At 47.9% G+C, this 22,660-nt stretch overlaps 1 protein-coding gene across 1 annotated transcript in view; it reads right to left on the minus strand.

Moving 5' to 3' along the window:
- The window catches only part of LOC120020209 (matrix metalloproteinase-14-like), a 28,555-nt gene extending 13,521 nt beyond the window's left edge, over positions 1–15,034 (minus strand). The window contains exon 1 of the mRNA XM_038963718.1: positions 14,441–15,034. Coding sequence (XP_038819646.1) covers positions 14,441–14,539 — 99 coding nt within the window. The 5' untranslated portion in view covers positions 14,540–15,034. The remainder of the gene's footprint in view (positions 1–14,440) is intronic.
- Between the last annotated feature and the right edge of the window lie 7,626 nt (positions 15,035–22,660).

Genomic DNA, 22,660 nt, shown 5'->3' on the forward strand with positions numbered 1-22,660 from the left:
GTGTGTATGGAATTGCCAGCGGCTGTCTAAGCAAACAGTCCTCTAGCTAGCCAACGTCAACAAGATTGAGCAACAGATGAAGTAAAATCTGAAAAACATCCCACTGTTGCCAAAGTCCTTTCAGCATTAGCCAATCTATTTGCATATCTGTACTTCGTCATAACAGAGAATGCTCTGCTCAAATGCAAAAACAAGAAAATGGAGGAGATGGTCAAAGTTTAATCTCCTTCAATATCGTATCATTAATAACAATTGGGGCCAGAGTTTTTTTTATGAATAGATGACTTGACCTATCATAAGATTATAACTAAGATCCTGAGTATTTCCTGTTCAGGTCATATGGTCAGGAAACTTTCCTGGTCACTGGGATGTAGGCTGGTGGCCATGTTTGTACCCAGCAGTCCTGCTTGCGGAAGTGTACTATTCATTTGTGACCTATGATTAACATCCTGTCCCACTGGGTATGGCCTAATTGCACCATTCATAAACCTAAACTGTTGTGTTCCCAAATTGCATTATCACAATTACTTATTTTCTCTTCCTTCTTGTGGGTATGACCTCCTTCCCTCTAATTCTCTCTCTCCTTCCTGTTGTATTCCGTCATTTCCCACTCATTCACATTTCCATCAGACTGGTTCCCTCTTCGTACTGGCTGACCCTCCGCCTTCCTCCCCCTTCCTGTGTCATTCGCTTTGTGTATTGTCATTGTCAGGCTGCAGGCGTATTGCCGCAGTGAGACCAATACAAGGTGTTTTCAAGCAAAGAGGAAATCCTCTGCCCACTTTCTCGCTTTCCCTGAGGCCACAATATATGACACACCTACCTTCCATGCTCTGACTGGTACTATGGTCTTCAAACAGCTGCATTGAGCCCAGTCTAATTGGCTATTACACAGACCTGCAGATCTTGATTTACTGTTCATTTAGGGTTTATCTCTCTCTCAATACTAGTGAGCGTTCTGGTGCAAAGATTATGGCCAAACGTCGCTCAAATTACCGGTAATATTATATTTGGTTTGTTGGAGAGTTACCCCAAATGTAGAACAGAAACAGTGAAAAGATGTCAATTGGAACTGAGTTATAGCATTCCAAAGGTCTGATGGCACTGGCGCCCAAATAACATATGGCCCATATCCGTGGACATTTTAGGTCATACCGGTAGGCTATATACCAGACTAGCTTAATTGCCAATTTCTCAGCCTCTGTGTATCACAGAAACACTTAAAATGAATAGCACACACATGTTTATAATAAAGTGGCTATGGGCGATATTTATAAAAAATATCTGTCCAAACATAAAAAAACGTATATTTTGAAACATCAATTTTGACTATAAATGTACGGCCAGCTCTAGTATGAGTCTTGGTGGTTACAAACTTCTAACATTTAAGAATGATGGAGGCCACTGTGTTCTTGGGGACCTTCAATGCTGCAGAAATGTTTTGGTACCCTTTATCACATCTGGGCCTCGACACAATCCGGTCTCGGAGCTCTATGGACAATTTCTTCAACCTCATGGCTTGGTTATGGCTCTGAGATGCACTGTCAACTGTGGGACCTTATAGACAGGTGTGTGCCTTTCAAAATCATGTCCAATCAATTGAATTTACCACAGACGAACTCTAATGAAGTTGTAGAAACATCTCAAAGATGATCAATGGAAACAGGATGCACCTGAGCTCAATTTCGAGTCTCATAGCAAAGAGTCTGAATACTTAGGTAAATAAGGTATTTCTGGGTTTTTTAAATCTAAAATATCAACAAAAAAAATAAATAATAACTTTGTCATTATGGGGATTGTGTGTAGATTGATGAGGATTTTTATTTTATTTAATACATTTTAGAATAAGGTTGTAACGTAACAAAATGTGGAAAAAGGGAAGGGGCCTGAATACTTTCCGAATGCACTGTAGGCAGTCAACGTTCAAATTCATCCCAAAGGTGTTCGATGGCGTTGAGGTCAGGGCTCTGTACAGGCCAGTCAAGTTCTTCCACACCAATCTCGACAAACCATTTCTGTATGGACCTCACTTTTTGCACGGGGGCATTGTCATACTGAAAAAGGACAGGGCATTCCCCAAACTGTTGCCACAAAGTTGGAAGCACAGAATCATCTAGAATGTCATTGTATGCTGTAGCGGTAAGATTTCCCTTCACTGGAAATAAGGGGCTTGGCCCTGTTGGAATCGGCTAATAGCCCGAACCATGAAAACAGCCCCAGACCAATATTCCTCCTCCACCAAACTTTACAGTTGGCACTATGCATTCGGGCAGGTAGTGTTTTCCTGGCATCCACCAAACCCATATTCATCCGTTGTACTGCCAGACGGTGAAGCGTGATTCATCACTCCAGAGAACCCGTTTCCACTGCTCCAGAGTCCAATGGCGACAAGCTTTACACCACTCCAGCTGACGCTTGGCATTGCGCATGGTGATTTCATGAAGCTCCCGACGAACAGTTCTTGTGCTGACGTTGCTTCCAGAAGCAGTTTGGAAAGGTGGCATCCTATGACGGTGCCACATTGAAAGTCACTGAGCTCTTCAGTAAGGCCATTCAGTTTTGTGACAAGGTAGGCGTGGTATACAGAAGATAGCCCTATTTGGTAAAAGACCAAGTCCATATTGTGGCAAGAACAGCTCAAATAAGCAAAGAGAAACAACAGTCCATCGTTACTTTAAGACATGAAGGTCAGTCAATGCGGAACATTTCAAGAACTTTTAAAGTTTCTTCAAGTGCAGTTGCAAAAACCATCAAGCGCTATGATGAAACTGGCTCTCATGAGGACCGCCAAAGGAAAGGAAGACCCAGAGTTACCTCTGCTGCAGAGGATAAGTTCATTAGAGTTACCAGCCTCAGAAATTGCAGCCCAAATAAATGCTTCACAGAGTTCAAGTAACAGACACATCTCAATATTAATTGTTCAGGCCTTCATGGTCGAATTGCTGCAAAGAAACCACTACTAAAGGACACCAATAATAAGAAGAGACTTGCTTGGGCCAAGAAACATGAGCAATGGACATTAGACCAGTGGAAATCTGTCCTTTGGTCTGAAGAGTTCAAATTTGCGATTTTTGGTTCCAACCGCGGTGTCTTTGTGAGACGCAGAGTAGGTGAACGGATGATCTCTGCATGCGTGGTTCCCACCATGAAGCATGGAGGAGGAAGTGTGATAGTGTGGGGGTGCTTTGCTGGTGACACTGTCTGTGATTTATTTAGAATTCAAGGCACACTTAACCAGCATGGCTACCATAGCATTCTGCAGTGACACGCCATCCCATCTGGTATGTGCTTAGTGGGACTATCATTTGTTTTTCAACAGGACAATGACCCACATCACACCTCCAGGCTGTGTAAGGGCTCTTTGACCAAGAAGGAGAGTGATGGAGTTCTGCATGAGATGACATGGCCTCCACAATCACCCGACCTCAACCCAATTGAGATGGTTTGGGATGAGTTGGACCGCAGAGTGAAGGAAAATCAGCCAACATGTGCTCAGCATATGTGGGAACTCCTTCAAGACTGTTGGAAAAGCATTCATCATGAAGCTGGTTGAGAGAAGGCCAAGAGTTTGCAAAGCTGTCATCAAGGCAAATGGTGGCTACTTTGAAGAGTCTAAAATTACTACTACATGATTTCATGTGTTATTATATAGTTTTGATGTCTTCACTATTATTCTACAATGTAGAAAATAGTAAAACAAAGAAAAATCCTCGAATGAGTAGGTGTGTCCAAACTTTTGACTGGTACTGTATAGTGTATATGCTTATTTTGCGGAATGTAAACCATTTGACTGTTACAAAAATAAGTGTTAATGGTCGACAGACATTGTCTCGGCAATCATTACCAATTTGGCACTTTAAAGCTAAAAATATTGTATGTTATTTGCACTTTTAAGGTTAACAGTAGGGCCTATTGCTTTATATCATGTAAGAGCATCGCAATGCATAGTTTCAGAGGATATTGCCCCTCTAACTATTCAAACATGGATTGCTGTGTTCAAATGGGCAGCAGGTGGCTTATCGATTAGAGCGTTGTGCTAGTAATCTGAAAGGTTGTAAGTTCAATTCCGGGAGGTGAAAAATATGTCGATGTGCCCTTGAGCAAGGCACATAACCCCAATCGCTCCAGGGTAGCCATTAACTCTGATGAATCTGGCAATAAGCCAACAATCCCTGTTATTTCTCTTCGAGTGACCTCCCAAGAGTTGTGTGCGGCGCCTTGCATGCTCAGGTTCCATGCCAGCATGAGCAACAGCAGTCAGCCATTCCCTCTATCCAGTGCCATTCCTCGACCACGACACCCGCAAAGTAAAGAAACGCCTGGGTAGTAAAGGCCCGGTTTAAAAAATATATATCATTGTTTAAAGAGCCATTTTCATTGATGAAAGCTGCGCATTCTTTACTTGCTTCTAAAGTAAAAAACTGATTTATCTGTCTAAATGGCAAACTTGTTGACTGACATGATTGTTCCGCGGAGTGGAACAGGGAAACCCAAGACCAGACACAGACGAGAAGACAGGAATGCTATTTATTGAAACACAGGGGGAAGATGGAGTGCAGGCCAGGGGAAGCTCGGGCGGGTTGCAGGAAACCAGGTGCGGAGGCTGAGACTGGAGCGAGAGGGGTTGGGACAGGGTAAGCAGGTCCGGAGGGGAATCCAAGGGAGCAGTAGAGTGGGGAATCCAGGGCAGAGTAGCAGGATGAGGAGACGTGGAACTGGAGATAGGGACCAGAGTCAGAGCGGGCAGAACTGTAGCGGAGATGAAAACCGTGTCAGGCAAGGAAAACAGGATCTAAATAGTAACAAACGGCTAGAAACGTAGACTGACTGAGCAGAGATTACGATCTGGCAGTGTGGAAGTGGCAGGACTGAGTATTTGTAGAGGTCTTAATTATGGAACAGGTTGCAGCTGGTGGGGATGTGCTCTGACTCCAGCACACCTGTCTCCGCCCACACAATCACACACACAGAGAGAGAGAGGGAGAGGGAGAGAGCACTGGGGGAGTGGCGGCGGGTCAAGGAGACACAGGATGAGCAGTAGAAGGTGTGGCAGGAGCAGATGTAACAATTATCAGTGCTTCAGTTCCCTCTGAGAGACCTAACAGCCTACTTTCTGCTAAATTGACAGTCTAATCTAGGTCAGGGAGGGGCAACTTTGATGGAGGTGGGGGCCACAAAAAAATCTGAACTCATCATGAGGGGCCGCAGTGACTTACGGGTCTGCATACCCACATCCATACCCACACATGCAGTCTGAGTTGGCCCTAGCCTTTTTTGGGGCCCTAAGCAAACATACCTGGTTCAGGTATGTTAATCCCCGTTTCGTTTCTTTTGCATCCGTTTAAGAAACGTTTTAACAGAATTGGCGCAATGAATACACCCCTGATCACATACAGTTCACTTTCATAGCAGCCACATTCAAACAGCTTGTTGTATATACAATTCCTTCTAGCATCAATCTACGCGCTCTCCTCCTCTCACTTTTTCCCTTTGCTTGTGGACTTCATTGCACAACACATCAGCTGTTTGTGACAACTCAAAAAAGCATTTCCCAGCGCTAGCTGTGCCACCAGAGTCTCTGGGTTCGCGCCCAGGCTCTGTCGCAGCCGGCGCACAATTGGCCTAGCGTCGTCCGGGTTAGGGAGGGTTTGGCCGGTAGGGATATCCTTGTCTCATCGCGCTCCAGCGACTCCTGTGGCGGGCCGGGCGCAGTGCGCGCTAACCAAGGGGGGCGGGTGCACGGTGTTTCCTCCGACACATTGGTGCGGCTGGCTTCCGGGTTGGAGGCGCGCTGTGTTAAGAAGCAGTGCGGCTTGGTTGGGTTGTGCTTCGGAGGACGCATGACTTTCGACCTTCGTCTCTCCCGAGCCCGTACGGGAGTTGTAGCGATGAGACAAGATAGTAATTACTAGCGATTAGATACCACGAAAATTGGGGAGAAAAGGGGGTAAAAATAAATAAGTAAATAAATAAATAAATTTCCAAGCCAAACCTTCCTATCATGACCGCTAACCGCTACATCGTTGTCATGTCATAGTCAACATAGTTACTAGAACTAACATGTTAGTAAACCCACTACAATCATGCAGCACAGTGTACAGTCAGCAACAAGCAGTTTAGCAGTTACACCGATGGGCCCCGGTGGCAATACATTTATAAAACCAAAAGCTTACCTTGCCTTGGAAGAGTTCCAGTGTTGAATAGCCATAGTCAGCTAGCTAACATAGCATCCCTCTCTATTTGAGCCAAGTGTTTGAGTAGACCAAACTAGCTAGCTCCATTCGATGCTAGCTAAGTAACTGAACGTGAGAAAAATATACACTACGAAATATAGATAGCTCTCTCTCTCTCTCTTTCCTGATTCTCCTTAATTTTGGAATGAATTAATTTGTTCAGAACTGTTCAACTATTGTCTTTCTCTCTCTTTGAGTCAGCTACTCACCACATTTTATACACTTCAGTGCAAGCTAGCTGTAGCTTATGCTTTCAGTACTAGATTAATTCTCTGACCCTTCGATTTGGTGGACAACATATCAGTTCATGCTGCAAAAGCTCTGATAGGTTGGAGGAATTACTGTGTAAGTCTATGGAAGGGGGTGAGAACCATGAGCCTCCTAGGATTTGTATTGAAGTCAACGTACCCAGAGGAGGACAGTCTTCTGACTACACCATGGTGCTACCCTACAGAGTGCTGCTGAGGCTACTAGACCTTCATTGCAAAACAGTGTGTTTTAATCAATTATTTGGTGACGTGAATATATTTAGTATAGTTTTATTTAAAAAATACTTTTTTAATGTTTCACTATATGTATTTTTCTGAAATTCACTGAGGAGGATGGTCCTCCCCTTTCTCCTCTGAGGAGCCTGCACTGGTCTCTTAGTACATTTAACAAGCTAACTAGCCAGCTAACTAGCGATTAGCATTAGCGGCTAACAAAATGTATTTTAGTCACAACTTGCTAAGAAAAGACAAACTAGCAGAGAGTAATATAGGTCGAATAGAGTAATTGTAGAACACTTGTGGGAATCAGAATTGTTTTCACCAACATCTTGTTGCATCTACCTGACCATGCAGACTGCAGTGAACAGCAAGAAAGTGTTTGTAACTCAGAGCAACTGCTCTCACCTTGAGTGACAGGGAGCAGGGATTGGTGTGGGAAGCGACATGCAGAAGGAGGGAGAAAGACGACACAACTAGCAAACGGAGTAAACTATAAAAACTGACATTACACCCTCCTGAGTTGCGTATCACATTTAACAAACCAGAAATGTCAATACGGTTAACGTAAAGTAAAAACCCAAACTGGTCCATGTATCAATACCGATATATAGTAAAATACGATAAACACCCAGCCCAAGGCGAGAGAAAAAATAAATTTAACAGCTAATTTCACGCAATTCTACAAATTATGCCAGGTGGAGAGGGGTGGAGAAAAATGTTTGCGGTTTTTAATATGATATCTGAGTGACAATGACTAACAAAATCAATGGGGCCCCCCCTGTCGCTAATTCGACCATGATTACTACAAGTTTAGATAGCTGGCCGCTAGACTAATTTACCATTCTGAAACATTTCAGCTGACATGGGCTAATTGAGTGACTGTCAGTGACTAATATAACAAGAGAAAAACAGCTGATGCACAATCACATTTCAAAATTACACCTTGTGTATTCTACTATTGTCACGACTTCCGCAGAAGTTGTTCCCTCTCCTTGTTCGGGTGGTGTTCGGCGGTCGACGTCACCAACATTCTAGCCATCGCTGATCCTTTTTTCGTTTTCCATTGGTTTTGTCTTGTCTTCCATCACACCTGGTTCCAATCCTATCAATTACATGTTGTGTATTTAACCCTCTGTTTCCCCTCATGTCTTTGTCGCTGATTGTTTATTGTAAGTGTATGTGTACATCTGTACTGGTGTGCGTCGGGTTATGTTACCCATTGATTTTTATTGTTATGTTTTCCTGTGTTTTTTTGTGTGAATAAACTGCGCCGTTGGAAACACAGTTATTTCTCTCCTGCGTATGACTTCTCTGCCGCCAGTTAAACACCTTTACAGAATCTCCGACCTAACTATGGAGTCAGCAGGAAACGGTACCCCGGTCATAGGAGTGGAGGAGCGCGTCCAGGAGCATGCAGCAATACTACACCATCTTGGCACCACCATGGACCACGTTGTCCAGACAATGGACCGCTGGAAGAGACAGGGAGTTCTTCCAGCGCCTCCACCAACACAACCGGGGTCTCCCCTGAGCGCCCCTTTCCCGCCTGAACCCAGTGGGATTCGTCTCTCCTTGTCCCAAGAGTACGACGGGAGGGATGCGAACTGCCAGGGGTTCCTGTTATAATTAGACCTCTACCTGGCCACCGTCCACCCGGCTCCATCGTGTCGTGAGAGGGTGTCTGCCCTCGTCTCGTGCCTCACCGGGAAAACCCTGGAGTGGGCCAACGCTGTGTGGAGAGAGGGAGATGGGGCGTTGGACCAGTTTGAGGAGTTCACCCGCCGTTTCCGGGCAGTCTTTGACCACCCGCCCGAGGGTAGAGGGGTGGGTGAACGCCTCTACCATCCGAGGCAAGAGACGAGGCACGTCCAGGAGTTCGCCCTGGAGTTTAGGACCCTGGCTGCCGGCGCGGGATGGAACAACAGGGCCCTGATTGACAATTACTGCTGCAGTCTGCGCGAGGACGTCCATCGGGAGCTGGCCTGCAGAGACCCCACCCTCACGTTCGACCAGCTGGTGGACCTGTCCATCCGGCTGGACAACCTGCTGGCTACTCGCAGACGTTTAGATCGGGGTCTGGTGGTTCCATCCTCCCGCACCCCCTCTCCGATAACCATGGAGCTGGGAGGGACGGTGCGCAGGGAGACCGGAGGGGGTTCCCGCTCGTGCACCATCTGTAGCCGCAGAGGTCACACTGCCGGTTGGTACCGGGTTGGTTCCTCTGGGAATCGAGGCAGGGCGCTCTGGCGTCACCCCAGGTGAGCCGGCACCATTCTCACCCAGAGCCCTCTGTTGCACATATGTTTGTGTCTGTCACTTTTCCTGAGTATTCCCTTCATTCCCAGCATAAGGCGCTCGTAGATTCAGGCGCGGCTGGGAATTTCATTGATAGAGCGTTAGCTCATAGTTTAGGGACCCCCATTGTTCCCGTGGATGTGCCCTCCCCCGTTCACGCCTTATATAGTCGACCATTAGGGTCAGGGTTAATTAGGGAGGTCACTGCTCCTTTGGGCATGGTGACGCAGGGGGGTCACACGGAGAGAATAAGTATTTTCCTTATTGACTCTCCTGCGTTTCCCGTGGTGCTGTGCCTACCCCGATTAGCTTGTCTTAACCCTACTGTTTCTTGGCCACAGAGGGCTCTCACGGGGTGGTCTCGAGAGTGCTCAGGTAGGTGTTTAGGGGTTTCCATTGGTGCTACTACGGTGGAGAGTTCAGACCAGGTCTCCACCGTGCGCATTCCCCCTGAATATGCCGATTTGGCATATTCAGACCAGGACTCAATTACCACCTCATCGACGGGGCGATTGTGTGATAGATCTCTTGGTAGACGCTGCACTTCCCAGGAGTCACGTGTATCCCCTCTCACAGGTGGAGACGGAGGCTATGGAAACATATGTCTCTGAATCCCTGCGTCAGGGGTACATTCAGTCCTCCACTTCACCAGCCTCCTCGAGTTTATTTTTTGTGAAGAAAAAGGAGGGAGGTCTGCGCCCGTGTATTGACTATCGGGGTCTGAATCAGATCACTGTTAGGTATAGTTACCCGCTACCGCTCATAGGCACAGCAATAGAGTCAATGCACGGGGCGCGCTTCTTCACTAAACTAGATCTCAGGAGCGCTTACAACCTGGTGCGTATCTGAGAGGGAGACGAGTGGAAGACGGCTTTTAGTACCACCTCGGGTCACTATGAGTACCTTGTCATGCCGTACGGGTTGATGAATGCGCCATCAGTCTTCCAAGCCTTTGTAGATGAGATTTTCAGGGACCTACACGGGCAGGGTGTGGTGGTGTATATTGATGACATTTTGATATACTCCGCTACACGCGCCGAGTATGTGTCCCTGGTGCGCAAAGTGCTTGGTTGCCTGTTGGAGCATGACCTGTATGTCAAAGCTGAGAAATGCCTGTTCTCCTTCCTAGGGTATCGCATTTCCACCTCAGGGGTGGAGATGGAGAGTGACCGCATTGCAGCCTTGCGTAATTGGCCGACTCCCACCACGGTAAAGGAGGTGCAGCGGTTCTTAGGGTTTGCCAACTACTACCGGAGGTTTATCCGGGGTTTTGGTCAGGTAGCGGCTCCCATTACCTCACTGCTGAAGGGGTGCCCGGTGCGCTTGCAGTGGACAGCTGAGGTGGACAGGGCTTTTAGTCACCTGAGGGCTCTGTTTACCTCGGCTCCCGTGCTGGCCCATCCGGATCCCTCTTTGGCGTTCATAGTGGAGGTGGACGCGTCCCAGGCTGGGATAGGAGCTGTGCTCTCACAGCGCTCGGGTACGCCACCGAAGCTCCGCCCCTCCGCCCGGCGGAGCGAAACTATGACGTGGGGGACCAGGAGCTGTTGGCTGTCGTAAATGCCTTGAAGGCGTGGAAACACTGGCTTGAGGGGGCTAGACACCCTTTTCTCATCTGGTCTGACCACCGTAATCTGGAGTACATCCGGGCAGCGAGGAGACTGAACCCTCGCCAGGCAAGGTGGGCCATGTTTTTCACCCGTTTTGTGTTTACTCTGTTCTACAGACCAGGCTCCCAGAATGTGAAGGCAGACGCATTGTCCCGGCTGTATGACACAGAGGAGCGGCCCATGGATCCCACTCCCATACTCCCCGCCTCCTGCCTGGTGGCGCCGGTAGTGTGGGAGCTGGACACGGACATTGAGCAAGCGTTACGTGCAGAGCCCGCTCCCGTCAAGTGTACCGCTGGGCGTCTGTACGTGCCGTCTGCTGTTCGTGACCGGTTGATCGATTGGGCCCACACGTCACCCTCCTCTGGTCATCCTGGGATCGGTCGGACAGTGTGCTGTTTGAGCGGGAGGTACTGGTGGCCTACCTTGGCTAAGGACGTGAAGGTTTATGTTTCCTCCTGCTCGGTGTGCGCCCAGTGTAAGGCTCCTAGGCACCTGCCCAGAGGTAAGTTACACCCCTTACCCGTTCCACAGCGGCCTTGGTCGCACCTGTCGGTGGATTTTCTAACTGATCTTCCACTTTCACAGGGTAACACCGCGATCCTGGTCGTTGTGGATCGTTTCTCTAAGTCCTGTCGTCTTCTTCCTCTGCCCGGTCTCCCTACGGCCCTACAGACTGCGGAAGCCCTGTTTACACATGTCTTCCAGCACTACGGGGTGCCTGAGGATATAGTGTCTGATCGGGGTCCCCAGTTCACGTCTAGGGTCTGGAAGGCGTTCATGGAGCATCTGGGGATCAGCCTTACTTCAGGTTTTCATCCCGAGAGTAATGGGCAGGTGGAGAGAGTGAACCAGGATGTGGGTAGGTTTCTGCGGTCCTATTGCCAGGACCAGCCGGGGGAGTGGGCGGCGTACGTGCCATGGGCCGAGATGGCACAGAACTCACTCCGTCACTCCTACACTAACCTCTCTCCCTTCCAGTGCGTACTGGGGTACCAGCCGGTTCTGGCACCTTGGCATCAGGGTCAGACCGAGGTTCCTGTGGTGGACGACTGGTTCAGGCTCGTGGAGGAGACATGGGAAGCCGTCCGTGTCTCCCTTCAGCAGGCCGTGACGCGCCAAAAGAAGAACGCAGATCGCCATCGCAGTGAGACCCCGGTGTTCGCACCGGGGGACCGGGTCTGGCTCTTGACCCGAAACGTGCCCCTCCGCCTGCCCTGCCGGAAGCTGGGCCCGCAGTTTGTGGGGCCATTTAAAGTGAGGAGAGTGAACGAGGTTTTCTATAAGTTACAGCTTCCCCCCGATTACCGTATTAACCCCTCATTCCATGTGTCTCTCCTCAGGCCGGTGGTGTCTGGCCCGCTCCAGGAGTCTGAGGTGCGGGAGGTTCCTCCACACCCCTCTGGACATCGGGGGGCCCCGGCGTACTCCGTTCGCTCCATACTGGATTCGAGGCGTCGGGCGAGGGCCTTCAGTATCTCGTGGAGTCGGAGGGGTACGGTCCGGAGGAGAGGTGCTGGGTTCCGGTCGAGGACGTGTTGGACCCTTCTATGCTGCAGGAGTTCCACCGTCTTCGTGCGGATCACCCTGCGCCTCGCCCTTCGGGTCGTCCCAGAGGCCAGTGTCGACGCGCTGCTGGAGCCGCATGTCAAGGGGGGGGTACTGTCACGACTTCCGCCGAAGTCGGTCCCTCTCCTTGTTCGGGCGGCGTTCGGCGGTCGACGTTACCGACCTTCTAGCCATCGCCGATCCACTTTTCATTTTCCATTGGTTTTGTCTTTTCTTCCATCACACCTGGTTCCAATTCCATCAATTACATGTTGTGTATTTAACCCTCTGTTCCCCCCCATGTCCTTGTCCGCAATTGTTTGTTGTCAGTGCTTGTGCACGTTATGTTCTGGTGTGCGTTGGGTTTTGTACCCATTTATTGTATTGTTCTGTATCCGGTGGGTTTTTATTATTAAACTGAGCTGTTGGAAACACAGTTTTGCTCTCCTGCGTCTGACTTCTCTGCTGCCAGTACGCTCCCCTGACACTGAGTTCCAAAATATTTTCGATTTGTTTTATTTGGAAATTGTTCCGCGTGCCTACAATAGTCTGTTTCCCATCCCTAATGTAGATAAATTATTCTTTCCATTTGCACAGCTGGAATTGCAATTCAGGCCCCTACAGTATGCTCAGATTACAGTTCATGCGCCAGCAGTCAGATTAAAAACATCAAAAGGACATTTGACATCTACAGTGATCTAGTCAGAGCTTCATGTGACATGATTTAGCTAACTGTTTTCATAAATGATCTAGCTAGCCGACTGTGTTTTCCTAAATGATATATGTCTGTCAGTAGGAGTATGGGGTGCGTGGGGGTTTAACATGATGGTGACTTCCTGTAGTCGAAACAAAGGAACTTCATATCTCTCTGACTAGGGATACTGACCGCTGGTGAGGCCTCCTCCACTGCTGACCACCAGACTATCATCTCTTCAGACACAGCCCTTCTCTCTGTAAAACTCCCTTCCCCCAGTTCAACCCTAACTCAGGACAGATGTCAACAATTATATTTCCGCATGTCTTTGAAGTTGGGTCCTACCCGCAACTCCAAATCCCCTATCCTTTCAGAAAGTGCCTCTGTACCTGACCACAATACAGAGACCATGGTATTTCTCCCCATTTGCCTTCTTCTTCTCTTTTTCTTTGATTTTGCCTCCTCAGCATTTCTAAATGTTGTCATGTGAGCCATCATCATTGTGGTCTGCGTCCTTTAGCTGAGGTCAGATCCATCCCACATCCCCCCAGTTCTACTGACAGTCTGACATCCCAGACCTGGGAAATTATTTCTTTGCTTTTGGGGTACAACTTTTTAACCCTAAAAGCGCCAACAAGGGTACATTTCTCACCCCATAAGGTCGATGTATGTACCCTGAAAAGATATAGGCATGAAGCCACCCCAGATTTGGCCCCTGGGGAACATGGCAGCCACTATAACTCAAAAATAACTCTTAAATGTAAATACATATTTAGCTTCCAGTCAATGTCTCTATACCAAGTGGAGAGTGTGATGTTTCAGATACAGTTGGAACTGAGTTGATAGACTATAGCGTTCCAAAAGTCTGATCGCATATCGCCCATATAGGTTTGACATCTTAGGTCATACCGTTAGGCTATAAAAGTTAAATAATACAAATAGAAAAATATCAGATTAGCTCAATTTCCAATTTTTTCAGCTCTGGGTATGACAGAAACACAACACTTTAAATGAATAATACACAAATGTTTATAACAATTGGCTATGGGTGAAATTGATCAAAATATCTGTTCAACACGTCTATTTTGAATCATCAATTTTGACTATAAATGTGTGAACAGTTTAAAATATATGCTTATTTTGCAGATTTTAAACCAGATGTTAAACCAAATGAGAAGTCTTACTGCTTGACAGACAGTGTCTCTCTCTGCAATCATTACCAATTTGGCTCTTTTAAGATAAGAATAAGTTATTTGCGCTTTTAAGGTTAACAGTAGGGCCCATTGCTATATATCAGGTTAAAACATCACGATGCATATATTCTTTTTTTACATAGTTTAAGATAGGATATTGCCAAGTGGTTAGCCTATCGTTGTGCCAGTAATCTGAAATGCTGCGGGTTCGATTCCGGGAGCCGACAGGGTGAAAAATATGTCGCTGTGCCCTTGAGCAAGGCACATAACCCCAATCGCTCCAGGGTAGCCGTTAACTCTGAGGAATCTGGCAACAAACTATCAATCCCTGTTATTTACTTTCGAGTGACCTCCCAAGAGCAGGCTATTACTCACTCACCTCTGGTTTTTGATACTGTGGCGCCGCTCCTTGCACACTCAGGTCCAATGCCAACACGAGCAACAGCAATTGGGCATATGCCTCTACCCGGAATGCCATTCCTCGACCACGACACAGGCAAAAAACTACCAAATAGGCCCTGTTTTCCCTGTATAACTTATCTTTGATTCTTGAAGTAGCTACACCGGTAGGAAGAGCGCTTCCAAATGCAGAATTATGGATCAAAAATACAATTGTTTAAACAGCAAATTGCGCTGATGAAAGCCGGACATTCTTTACTTGTTCTAAAATCAAAACCAGATGTATTTGTAAACATAAACTGAGGAGTAACTTGATTAAAGAGCTGCGAGAGGTTGCTTCAATAATTTGGCATCCAACGTTTCAACAGCTCACATTCTCCAATAATTATAAACGACGACCTTGTTTCTCTTTGTCGCAGTCTCAGCGTTTTAGGCCTATACATTTATTTGCAGCTTCCCCTAAATGTTCCTTGTGTCGGGATGTTCGGGATGTTTTGATTCTTCTTTCTTCACCCCCTCTCTCTCTGCCACACAGCAACTGCTAGTTTGACAGTCCCGCGAGGCCTTTGCTAGAAAATAGTAAAACCTCCCCCTTCAACATTGGCCCTTCCCTTCTGCTTTTGCATGAAGGGGTATGGTCAACTTTTTAGCTCATGACCTTGGCAGAGATGTATGGCTGTCTTCTGCTAGGGAAAATGGTGCCCAGTCAGCCTCTGTAAGCCTACCTCTGAGTAATTGCTTTATAAAGGAGTTATTACGAGTTAGTAAGCTTATCACCAACACTGTCTACAGTCACACATCAGGTCATTCCATAAAAGTATCAATACATGAGATAAATGTTTATGTATTTCAAGTATTATGCAAATAGGTATATCGATGAATAAGACTCTCACATTCTTTCTGAAATGTTCATCGGTAGCCTAGTCTGGGGACATGCTCAAATGTTCTGTGATAGAAGACCGTTTCTCCCAGATAAATGACACAGTTATCATCAGGCAGGCATATGCAATGGTAGGTAGTATGGGCCGTTGATATTTGTTAATGAAAGAGGGTAGAGGGGTCACCTCAGCCTCACCCTCATTGGGGTCGAAACAACCAGATGCATCCGGGTTTCAGGAGAAATGGAAAGAGAGCCTGCAACAAGATTTCCACTTTTGGACGTTAAAAAGATTCTCCAGTAATGTTATATACTTATTAGCTAGTAGTTCTGAATGTAGCACTCACAAGTCAAAAGCGGTACCCGAAAATTGAAAACTACGTCACATATGTTCAGATATGTGCACCATGTCATTGCTCTTTCTCTCTCTCTCTCTCTCTCTCTCTTTCTCTGCTCTGTGTGCATTTTGCTAGCTGTTACTCAAATGGCGAGGGGCTGTACCTCCTTGGCTGGAACTGGAATTGTGTGGGAGGAAAATGTAGGGAAAATGGTGCTGCACAGATTCCAGTAAACAGTCGCTTTCAAACTAGGGATTTCGTGGCTAATTGAGTTCAAACAGAATTGCTCATAGATTATGCATGTATGAACTACATAGGAGGTTTAAAAAATACTTACTAGTTGCCAAAGTTCCAGAGCACGCCTGTAGCCGTTTACACTTGTACCCGTATACGGCTTGATAATCGTAGATTTGGGCACTAACAAGCACCTAAATTGGAAGTGGCTGTACAGTAATATGCTACACATGTCAGAGCTCTGGCTCTGCGCTTCAAAGTGCTGTATGGGTTTTGACTGACAGACGTTCTGCACTTGAGCACTGCTCACGACAATACATTTCCTCCGTCCCTCCAGCTAATTGGGCAACTTTTGCTAAATGTTTGTTGTCTGAGTGAGGGAAATGTGTGTAAAATTAAGAGGACTATGTGTTTTGAAAGATCATATGTTGAGGATTATAATAAATACCGCTTTGGTGTCATACGAGCAAGCCAAACACCTGTGAATCCAAATGTACACTTCACATTTCCACATCATAAAACTCATATACAGCGTCAACGTTCATGATCACTGTGTTTGATGTACAATTCCAAGATGACATGGCGTCATACCCTGGGTTGTTCTGAACAGAATGAGCCTGTTTGTTTATTGAAAAGAACATTCGCAGCAGCAGACGCGCCTGACTCCTTTCTATGCGCACAACATTTTTATAACTTAGCTAGTCATGTTGGCAATAGAACAAGCTTTCAAATCATGCCCACCTTTAAAATGGGTTGTTTTTGGATTGCGTAAACAACAAGAGTAATTGTTCGATGGCGGGGATGCAGGGTTGTGTTCCAAACAAAACATCTACAAGTTTGTACTTGCTGTAGTTTCTGAAACAGCACAGCTAGGAGATTTTTTTTTAAGTACCTTATAATAAAAAATATTTGAGTCATAAAAGTGCATTGAACTTGCTTAGGAACTGTGCACACTTTTGAGAGGTGTATGGCCACTTGGATACACCAGTTTTTGTCTTATGTTGCACCTACCCCACTTTTCCAGGAATAGTCTTATCATGTTACTGAATGTATGCAGAGTACTTTCAGATTTCGTTATCAACAAATGCGGCGAAAAGTACAGTAAATGTAAAATGCAAATAAAATCAACAGTGTAGTGTTTGGATTCAGTCTTGTGTCAGGTGAACTGTTGTGTCCTCACCTTTGGTCTAATAATTGTCCCACTATCTCCCAACTGTTCCCTTTCAATTTCTATAAAGGTTATGCATTTTCCTATTTCATCTGTAAGAAACATTTCAATTTAGCCCTATCCAAATAGGCCAATTCCCATGAGTGTAAAGGGTTAACAAGGCAACACGCCATGTTAACTCCTCCTCCACATTTACTGGATTGGTTCAACAATTCAGAAGAAAACCTTCCCAGACAGTTTTTTTTGTCGTCAGGACCCGAAAGAGAGAAAAGCTGCTAGTTAGGTTACCTCAGCCCAAATGGGTCAGTTAGTTCAGTTGGACAATCCAACAAGTTCTCATGTTGAAGGCCTAACACTGTCACCTGGTGGCTTTAACCAGTACTATATTATTTAACGTATCTAACTACATTTAAAAAATCCTGAAGGTTGTGTACAGCATTGTATATCAAGTCTTTTTTTTCTTCACCCCAATCTCTCGAAGTTAAGTGACACATTACAATAATGCCTTGACAGTCATACTTGAGGGTATTCTATGGGCTGTTCTGTCCACCACTTCCACTCCTCCTTTCACCTCTTTGTCTGGAGTCTGGACCTGCATCTGAAACTGTGCACACTGCCACCTGCTGTACAGACATACTAATCTTTCCTACTTAGTATATTTGTCATGCATGTGGTGATCAGTTGTATGCCACATGCACCAATGTTCTTTTGTAAGTGGTTAGATGAATTGGCACTAGCTAAATAGATCCACACAGACACCAAACCCACAGAATATTCAGTACCTGGTGCATCTGTGTGTGTTTAGTTGCACTCACACTCTCGAACTGTAATGCTTACACCTTGGCTATCCTTGCAACCCTCAATAGCCTGTGATCACTGTCTGAGCCGTCAGCCCCCTCCTGACCTTTCACACAGAGATTCAGGTTTCATACACATGCACGCACGCACGCACACGCACGCACACACGCACACGCACACACACACACACACACACACACACACACACACACACACACACACACACACACACACACACACACACACACAGGGACTCTGCATGGCTGCTCTGGTTGTCATGGCTGAAGAGATTAGGGGCTGAAGTGGGGACAGCTGGCCTCTTTCCCCTCTCTTCCTTTCGGTTGATGTGACAGACACAGAAGAAGGCAGAGGAGTTGAATTGTGTTGAAAGAGAGCAGGAATTAGTGACGCCTGTGTGTCAGGAAACCTGCCAAGATGAAGGCAGTTAGGGTCTACTACACAGTGCTGTGCCAACACGCACGCACGGTCACACACTTGCACAAAGAAATGCCCACACGCACACACTATGTTCTTGCGTGCATGTAGCCATTTATTTGATGTCACTAACGGCAGTGTGTGCCGCACACATATTTATGTCACAAATCAACAAAACACACAGCTCTACAGCAGAATGTAGAACAGGCATGATAGGCGTCCAAAACACAGGGACATCGTCATCCGTCCCAGTTGTTGTTTCTTTATCTGTTTCTTTTTTTTAATCAATCTTAATTCTCTGGCATACACTGAAAGTACAACTCACAACAATATCAGACGTACACCTCTGATTCTTTTCTTTTTTGTAGTAAAGACACAACACGAACCGAAGACAACGAGTTACAGAAAACGGACATCACTGTGGGACCAAACAACAATCAGCTTACTCATAAGATCCAAAGGAAAGGGTCACACAGGAAACTGTCTCGTTCTCTACCTGGCAGACCACAACCTCCTCTACTCTGCGCTTCTCTGCCCATCAGTTGGAAGAAGAGTCTGGAGTAATCTAGAGTTATTCACCATGACATAAAAGATTAGGTTTTGTACAGTAGTAGGTTGAGGAGGAGAGACTGCATCTCCATAGACTGTCAGGGTTGAAGCTACTGTACAAGTTTAGTTTAGTGACCCCTCCCAATCTGTTCCACCTACCTTACCCTTTTATGTTTGAATGAAGGAATTGTTTGTGTGAACAGTGTTACTTCCTCTCTACCTTGCCTCATTTTCCAATACATGTCTTCATTAGAGATTCTATCTATCAAATAAACATTGAGTCAGACTTTGTTCAGGAAAATGACCTTTAAAACTTGCTAAAGAAGAGCTCTGTCTAACAGAACTCTCATTCTAGAAACCAGCTCCAACTCTCATCGTCTTGACAGTGACTTCTGGCCTCCTCAAGCTCTCAATCCTGGAGTCATGTCATCTTTTTGCATCCTTCAGCTTCCTCCTCGTTTAAAACAAAAGGCCAGGATGGCCAACTTACAGTTTTCACAAACTAACTAAGCAATTTACTCAGGGACTACCAAACCGACAGACTACTCAAATTATTTTGGAAGCAATACAATACAAAAGCCCATACGATTTGACCCAAAGGAACAGTGAATGTCCATTGAGAGCACCAGAGCATCACAGAGCCAATCACATTGACTCTAGAGTAGGCCCTTCATCAGACCCCTCCCCTGAGCCCCTCCCAGTGGTCGGCTCCTTTGACAGTTGGGATCTAACAGGAGATTCAGCCAATCGGGGCATCTCCCCATCCTCTCCTTGGCTGCCACTGGTCGGGCCTTGTGCTGGGTCGTCTGCCGGGTCGTTGCTGGTGTTGAGGAAGGCTTGGTACTGGTTCCAGAAGCCCACGTTGCTCCTGGTGGCTGGCGGGGTGGAGGACGTTGTAGGTGTGTTAGCAGGAAGTCGCTCAGACGCTGAGCGACCGCTCCGTACAGGGGGACGTATTGCCTTGACAACCCCTCCATGATGCTTCATGTGTCCCTGTGGATGAACATGAAAATAACAGATTTCATAAGTGTCACTCCGACCAACCACTGAGTCACCCTGGCTGGATATAACATTTATATCACAAACATTTAGCTTGACTGATTCACCTCAGTCTGGACGGAGCCTTCTCATCAGTGAATGTTTCAGTTCAATGTAACCTGAAAACCAACTATCGGATCAAACTAGTTTTAGAAGTAATGTCAGGTTCATAGGTTGCAATGTTTTGGACATCGAATGTACAATTCCACAGATGAATAAACCACTTCAAAGCAGCTATAAACATGTAGTCCATTAAACATGTAGTCCATAAGAGAGGGCCAAGTTTTTTACCAACCCCACACCAATCTATACCTACATCATTCTCTCCCCCATTCTCTTACCTTCAGTCCACTGCGGCTGGCATACTCTTTCCCACACTCGACACAGCTGTAGGTCTTCTTCTCAGGGCGAGACATGGGAGGGGGGAGAGTGGGAGCCAGACTGATTGGAACAGGGCCTTCCAGTCGGTCTCTGACACCACCCATCCCATCCTCCTTCCCATGGGAGCTGAGGTACGCCCCCAGCCTCGTCTCCCTGGTGTAGGCGACAGCTTTCTGGGGAACATCCCCAGCCTCAGTGTTGCCTGTCTCTGTAGTCTCTGACAGTGTTGCCATTCTGTGGTCCATATCAAGCACAGGGGCTTGCTTTGGTGCTGCAGGTGGGGAGGTTTCAACCCCGTCTTCCTCTGTGGGCTCTGGGGTGTTGGGTTTAGTAGGCTGTTCAGGGTCTAGTGTGGGTGCTAGGTAGGTTTTAGGGTACTCTGGGCTAAGGACAGAGGTAAAGGAGGGGGCTGGGCTAGGGTGTGCTACTGGGGCACCAAGTGTTGGAGTGCTCAGTAGATCTTCCAGGTTTGATCTTGGGCCAGGGAAGAAGACATCGAGAGGAAGGGAATTCTCACCCAATAGACAGTCTGACATCATGAGACTGGACAAGGGGGTGGTTTTGAGAACACTGGAGGAAGTGTGAGCAGGGCTTGTCTTACTGGCTGGAGTATCAATGGTTGTATCAAGGAGTTCCGCATGTTTGCCATCACTGACTGGGGAGCTTGAGTCGCCCAGGGCTGGAGGTGGGGAGGGCACGCTGACACACAGGACCGGGGGGTCGGCGCTGCCAGGCGGAGGGGTATGTGAGGTGGGGTTTAGGAAAGGGTCAGGGCTGAGGTCAGAGGGCGGGATCAGGTCGGGGCTGGAGGAGTGAGATCTGCTTGGCTCCCCGACACACGCTGGTGATGTCACACTGACGGATATGGGGGCAGAGCCTCCTACTAGGGTTTGAATGTGGGTGGACGCTGCTGAGCTCTTTGACTGGCTGCCTGAGGCTGCAGTGAAGCTCTCAGTAGAAACATTGAAGGTGTCATTGGGCTGGGGCTGGGACTGGAATATAGCGTCTGGCTCTGCTATTGGCTCTGACAGAGACTCCGGAGCGCCCTCCGGTGGCAGCTGCCCTCCCAGGTGCATGCGGATGTGGTGTTGCAGCACCAGTGCGTTGGTGAACTTGCGCTGGCACAGTGGGCAGGAGTTTTGGGCGCGGGAGTTGGGCGGGCGGGCACGGTGGGTGGCCAGGTGGGACCGCAGGCTGCCCTTGGTGGAGAAGGAGCGTCCACACAGTTTACAGGGGAAGGGGCGCTCACCCAGGTGGGTGGCCTGGTGCAGACGCAGTGCCCTGGGGCAGCTCAGCACACGTAGACATACTCCACACTGGTTGGAGGCCAGGGAGCCAGTGCTCATGATGCCCAGGCCGGGGAGAATGGCGCCTGCCAGAGCGCTGCCCCCGTTGGCACTCATGCCCAGAGCGGCCACCATCTCTCTGGTGAAGTTGGAGACAGAGGTGGGGACGTGGGTGGAGGATGATGGTGAGGCCATCACGTAGGTGCTGGAGGTACTAGCACCCATGAGGCCGCTGCTGAACAACCCAGCGGAGGCCATGCTGCTGTGAGACGTCTCCCCTGAGGAGGAGGCCCAGGAAGAGGAGGTGGGAGGCTCCTTCTCCAGCTTTTCCACCAGCCGCTGCAGCTTGGAGGTGTCTGAGGAAGGAGTGGAGGAGGAGGTGGAGGTGGTGAAGGCCTGGGCTTTGGGGTAGTGGGAGAAGGGGAAGGAGAGCTGAGAGTGGGTGGAGGAGAGGTGGGAAGAGCCTGGAGCAGGGGGTGGAGGGCGGAGTAGGCCCAAGGCAGGGTGATGGTGGGGGGAACCAGAGGGGAAGAGGAGTTTAGGGAGGTGGGCCAGCTGGGAGTAAGCAGAGTGAGACATCATGGGAAGGTGAGGGGGCGTGTTCTCATCAAAGCACTGCTGCTTGGCCCCTTTAAAGAACCCAGCAATGGCGGAGGCGGCCGAGGAGGGAACAGAGAGGTGAGAGGAGGCGAGGGAGGAGGACGCAGAGGAGGAAGAAGAGGATGTGAGTGAGGAAGCAGCAGAGGATATGGAGGCAGCGGCAGCTGCAGCAGCGGCTTGGTTGAGCCGCAGGAGGGAGTGGGCGGTGGAGATGAGGGCCAGGTCCACACTGGGGGGCAGGGGAAGTGAAGAGGGGGGAGCACTGGTGGACACCCCCAGAGAAAAGCCCCCTCCGGCACCATCCACCTCCATACCGTCTCCATACGGGTCATCCTCAGCTCGCCGTTTACGACGCCTCTGAGCCTGCGCTGCGCTTACGCTCAGACCAGTGCTGCTCATTGGCTGACCCTGGGGCTCAGACCCCCCCACTGGTCCCATTCCCATTCCAAATAGGGAGGGGGGGAGGAGGGAGAGCGAGAGCTCTGGGTTCTGCTCG

The sequence above is a fragment of the Salvelinus namaycush genome, chromosome 25 (genome assembly GCF_016432855.1).
Source record: "Salvelinus namaycush isolate Seneca chromosome 25, SaNama_1.0, whole genome shotgun sequence".
In the NCBI taxonomy this organism is placed as follows: Eukaryota; Metazoa; Chordata; class Actinopteri; order Salmoniformes; family Salmonidae; genus Salvelinus; species Salvelinus namaycush.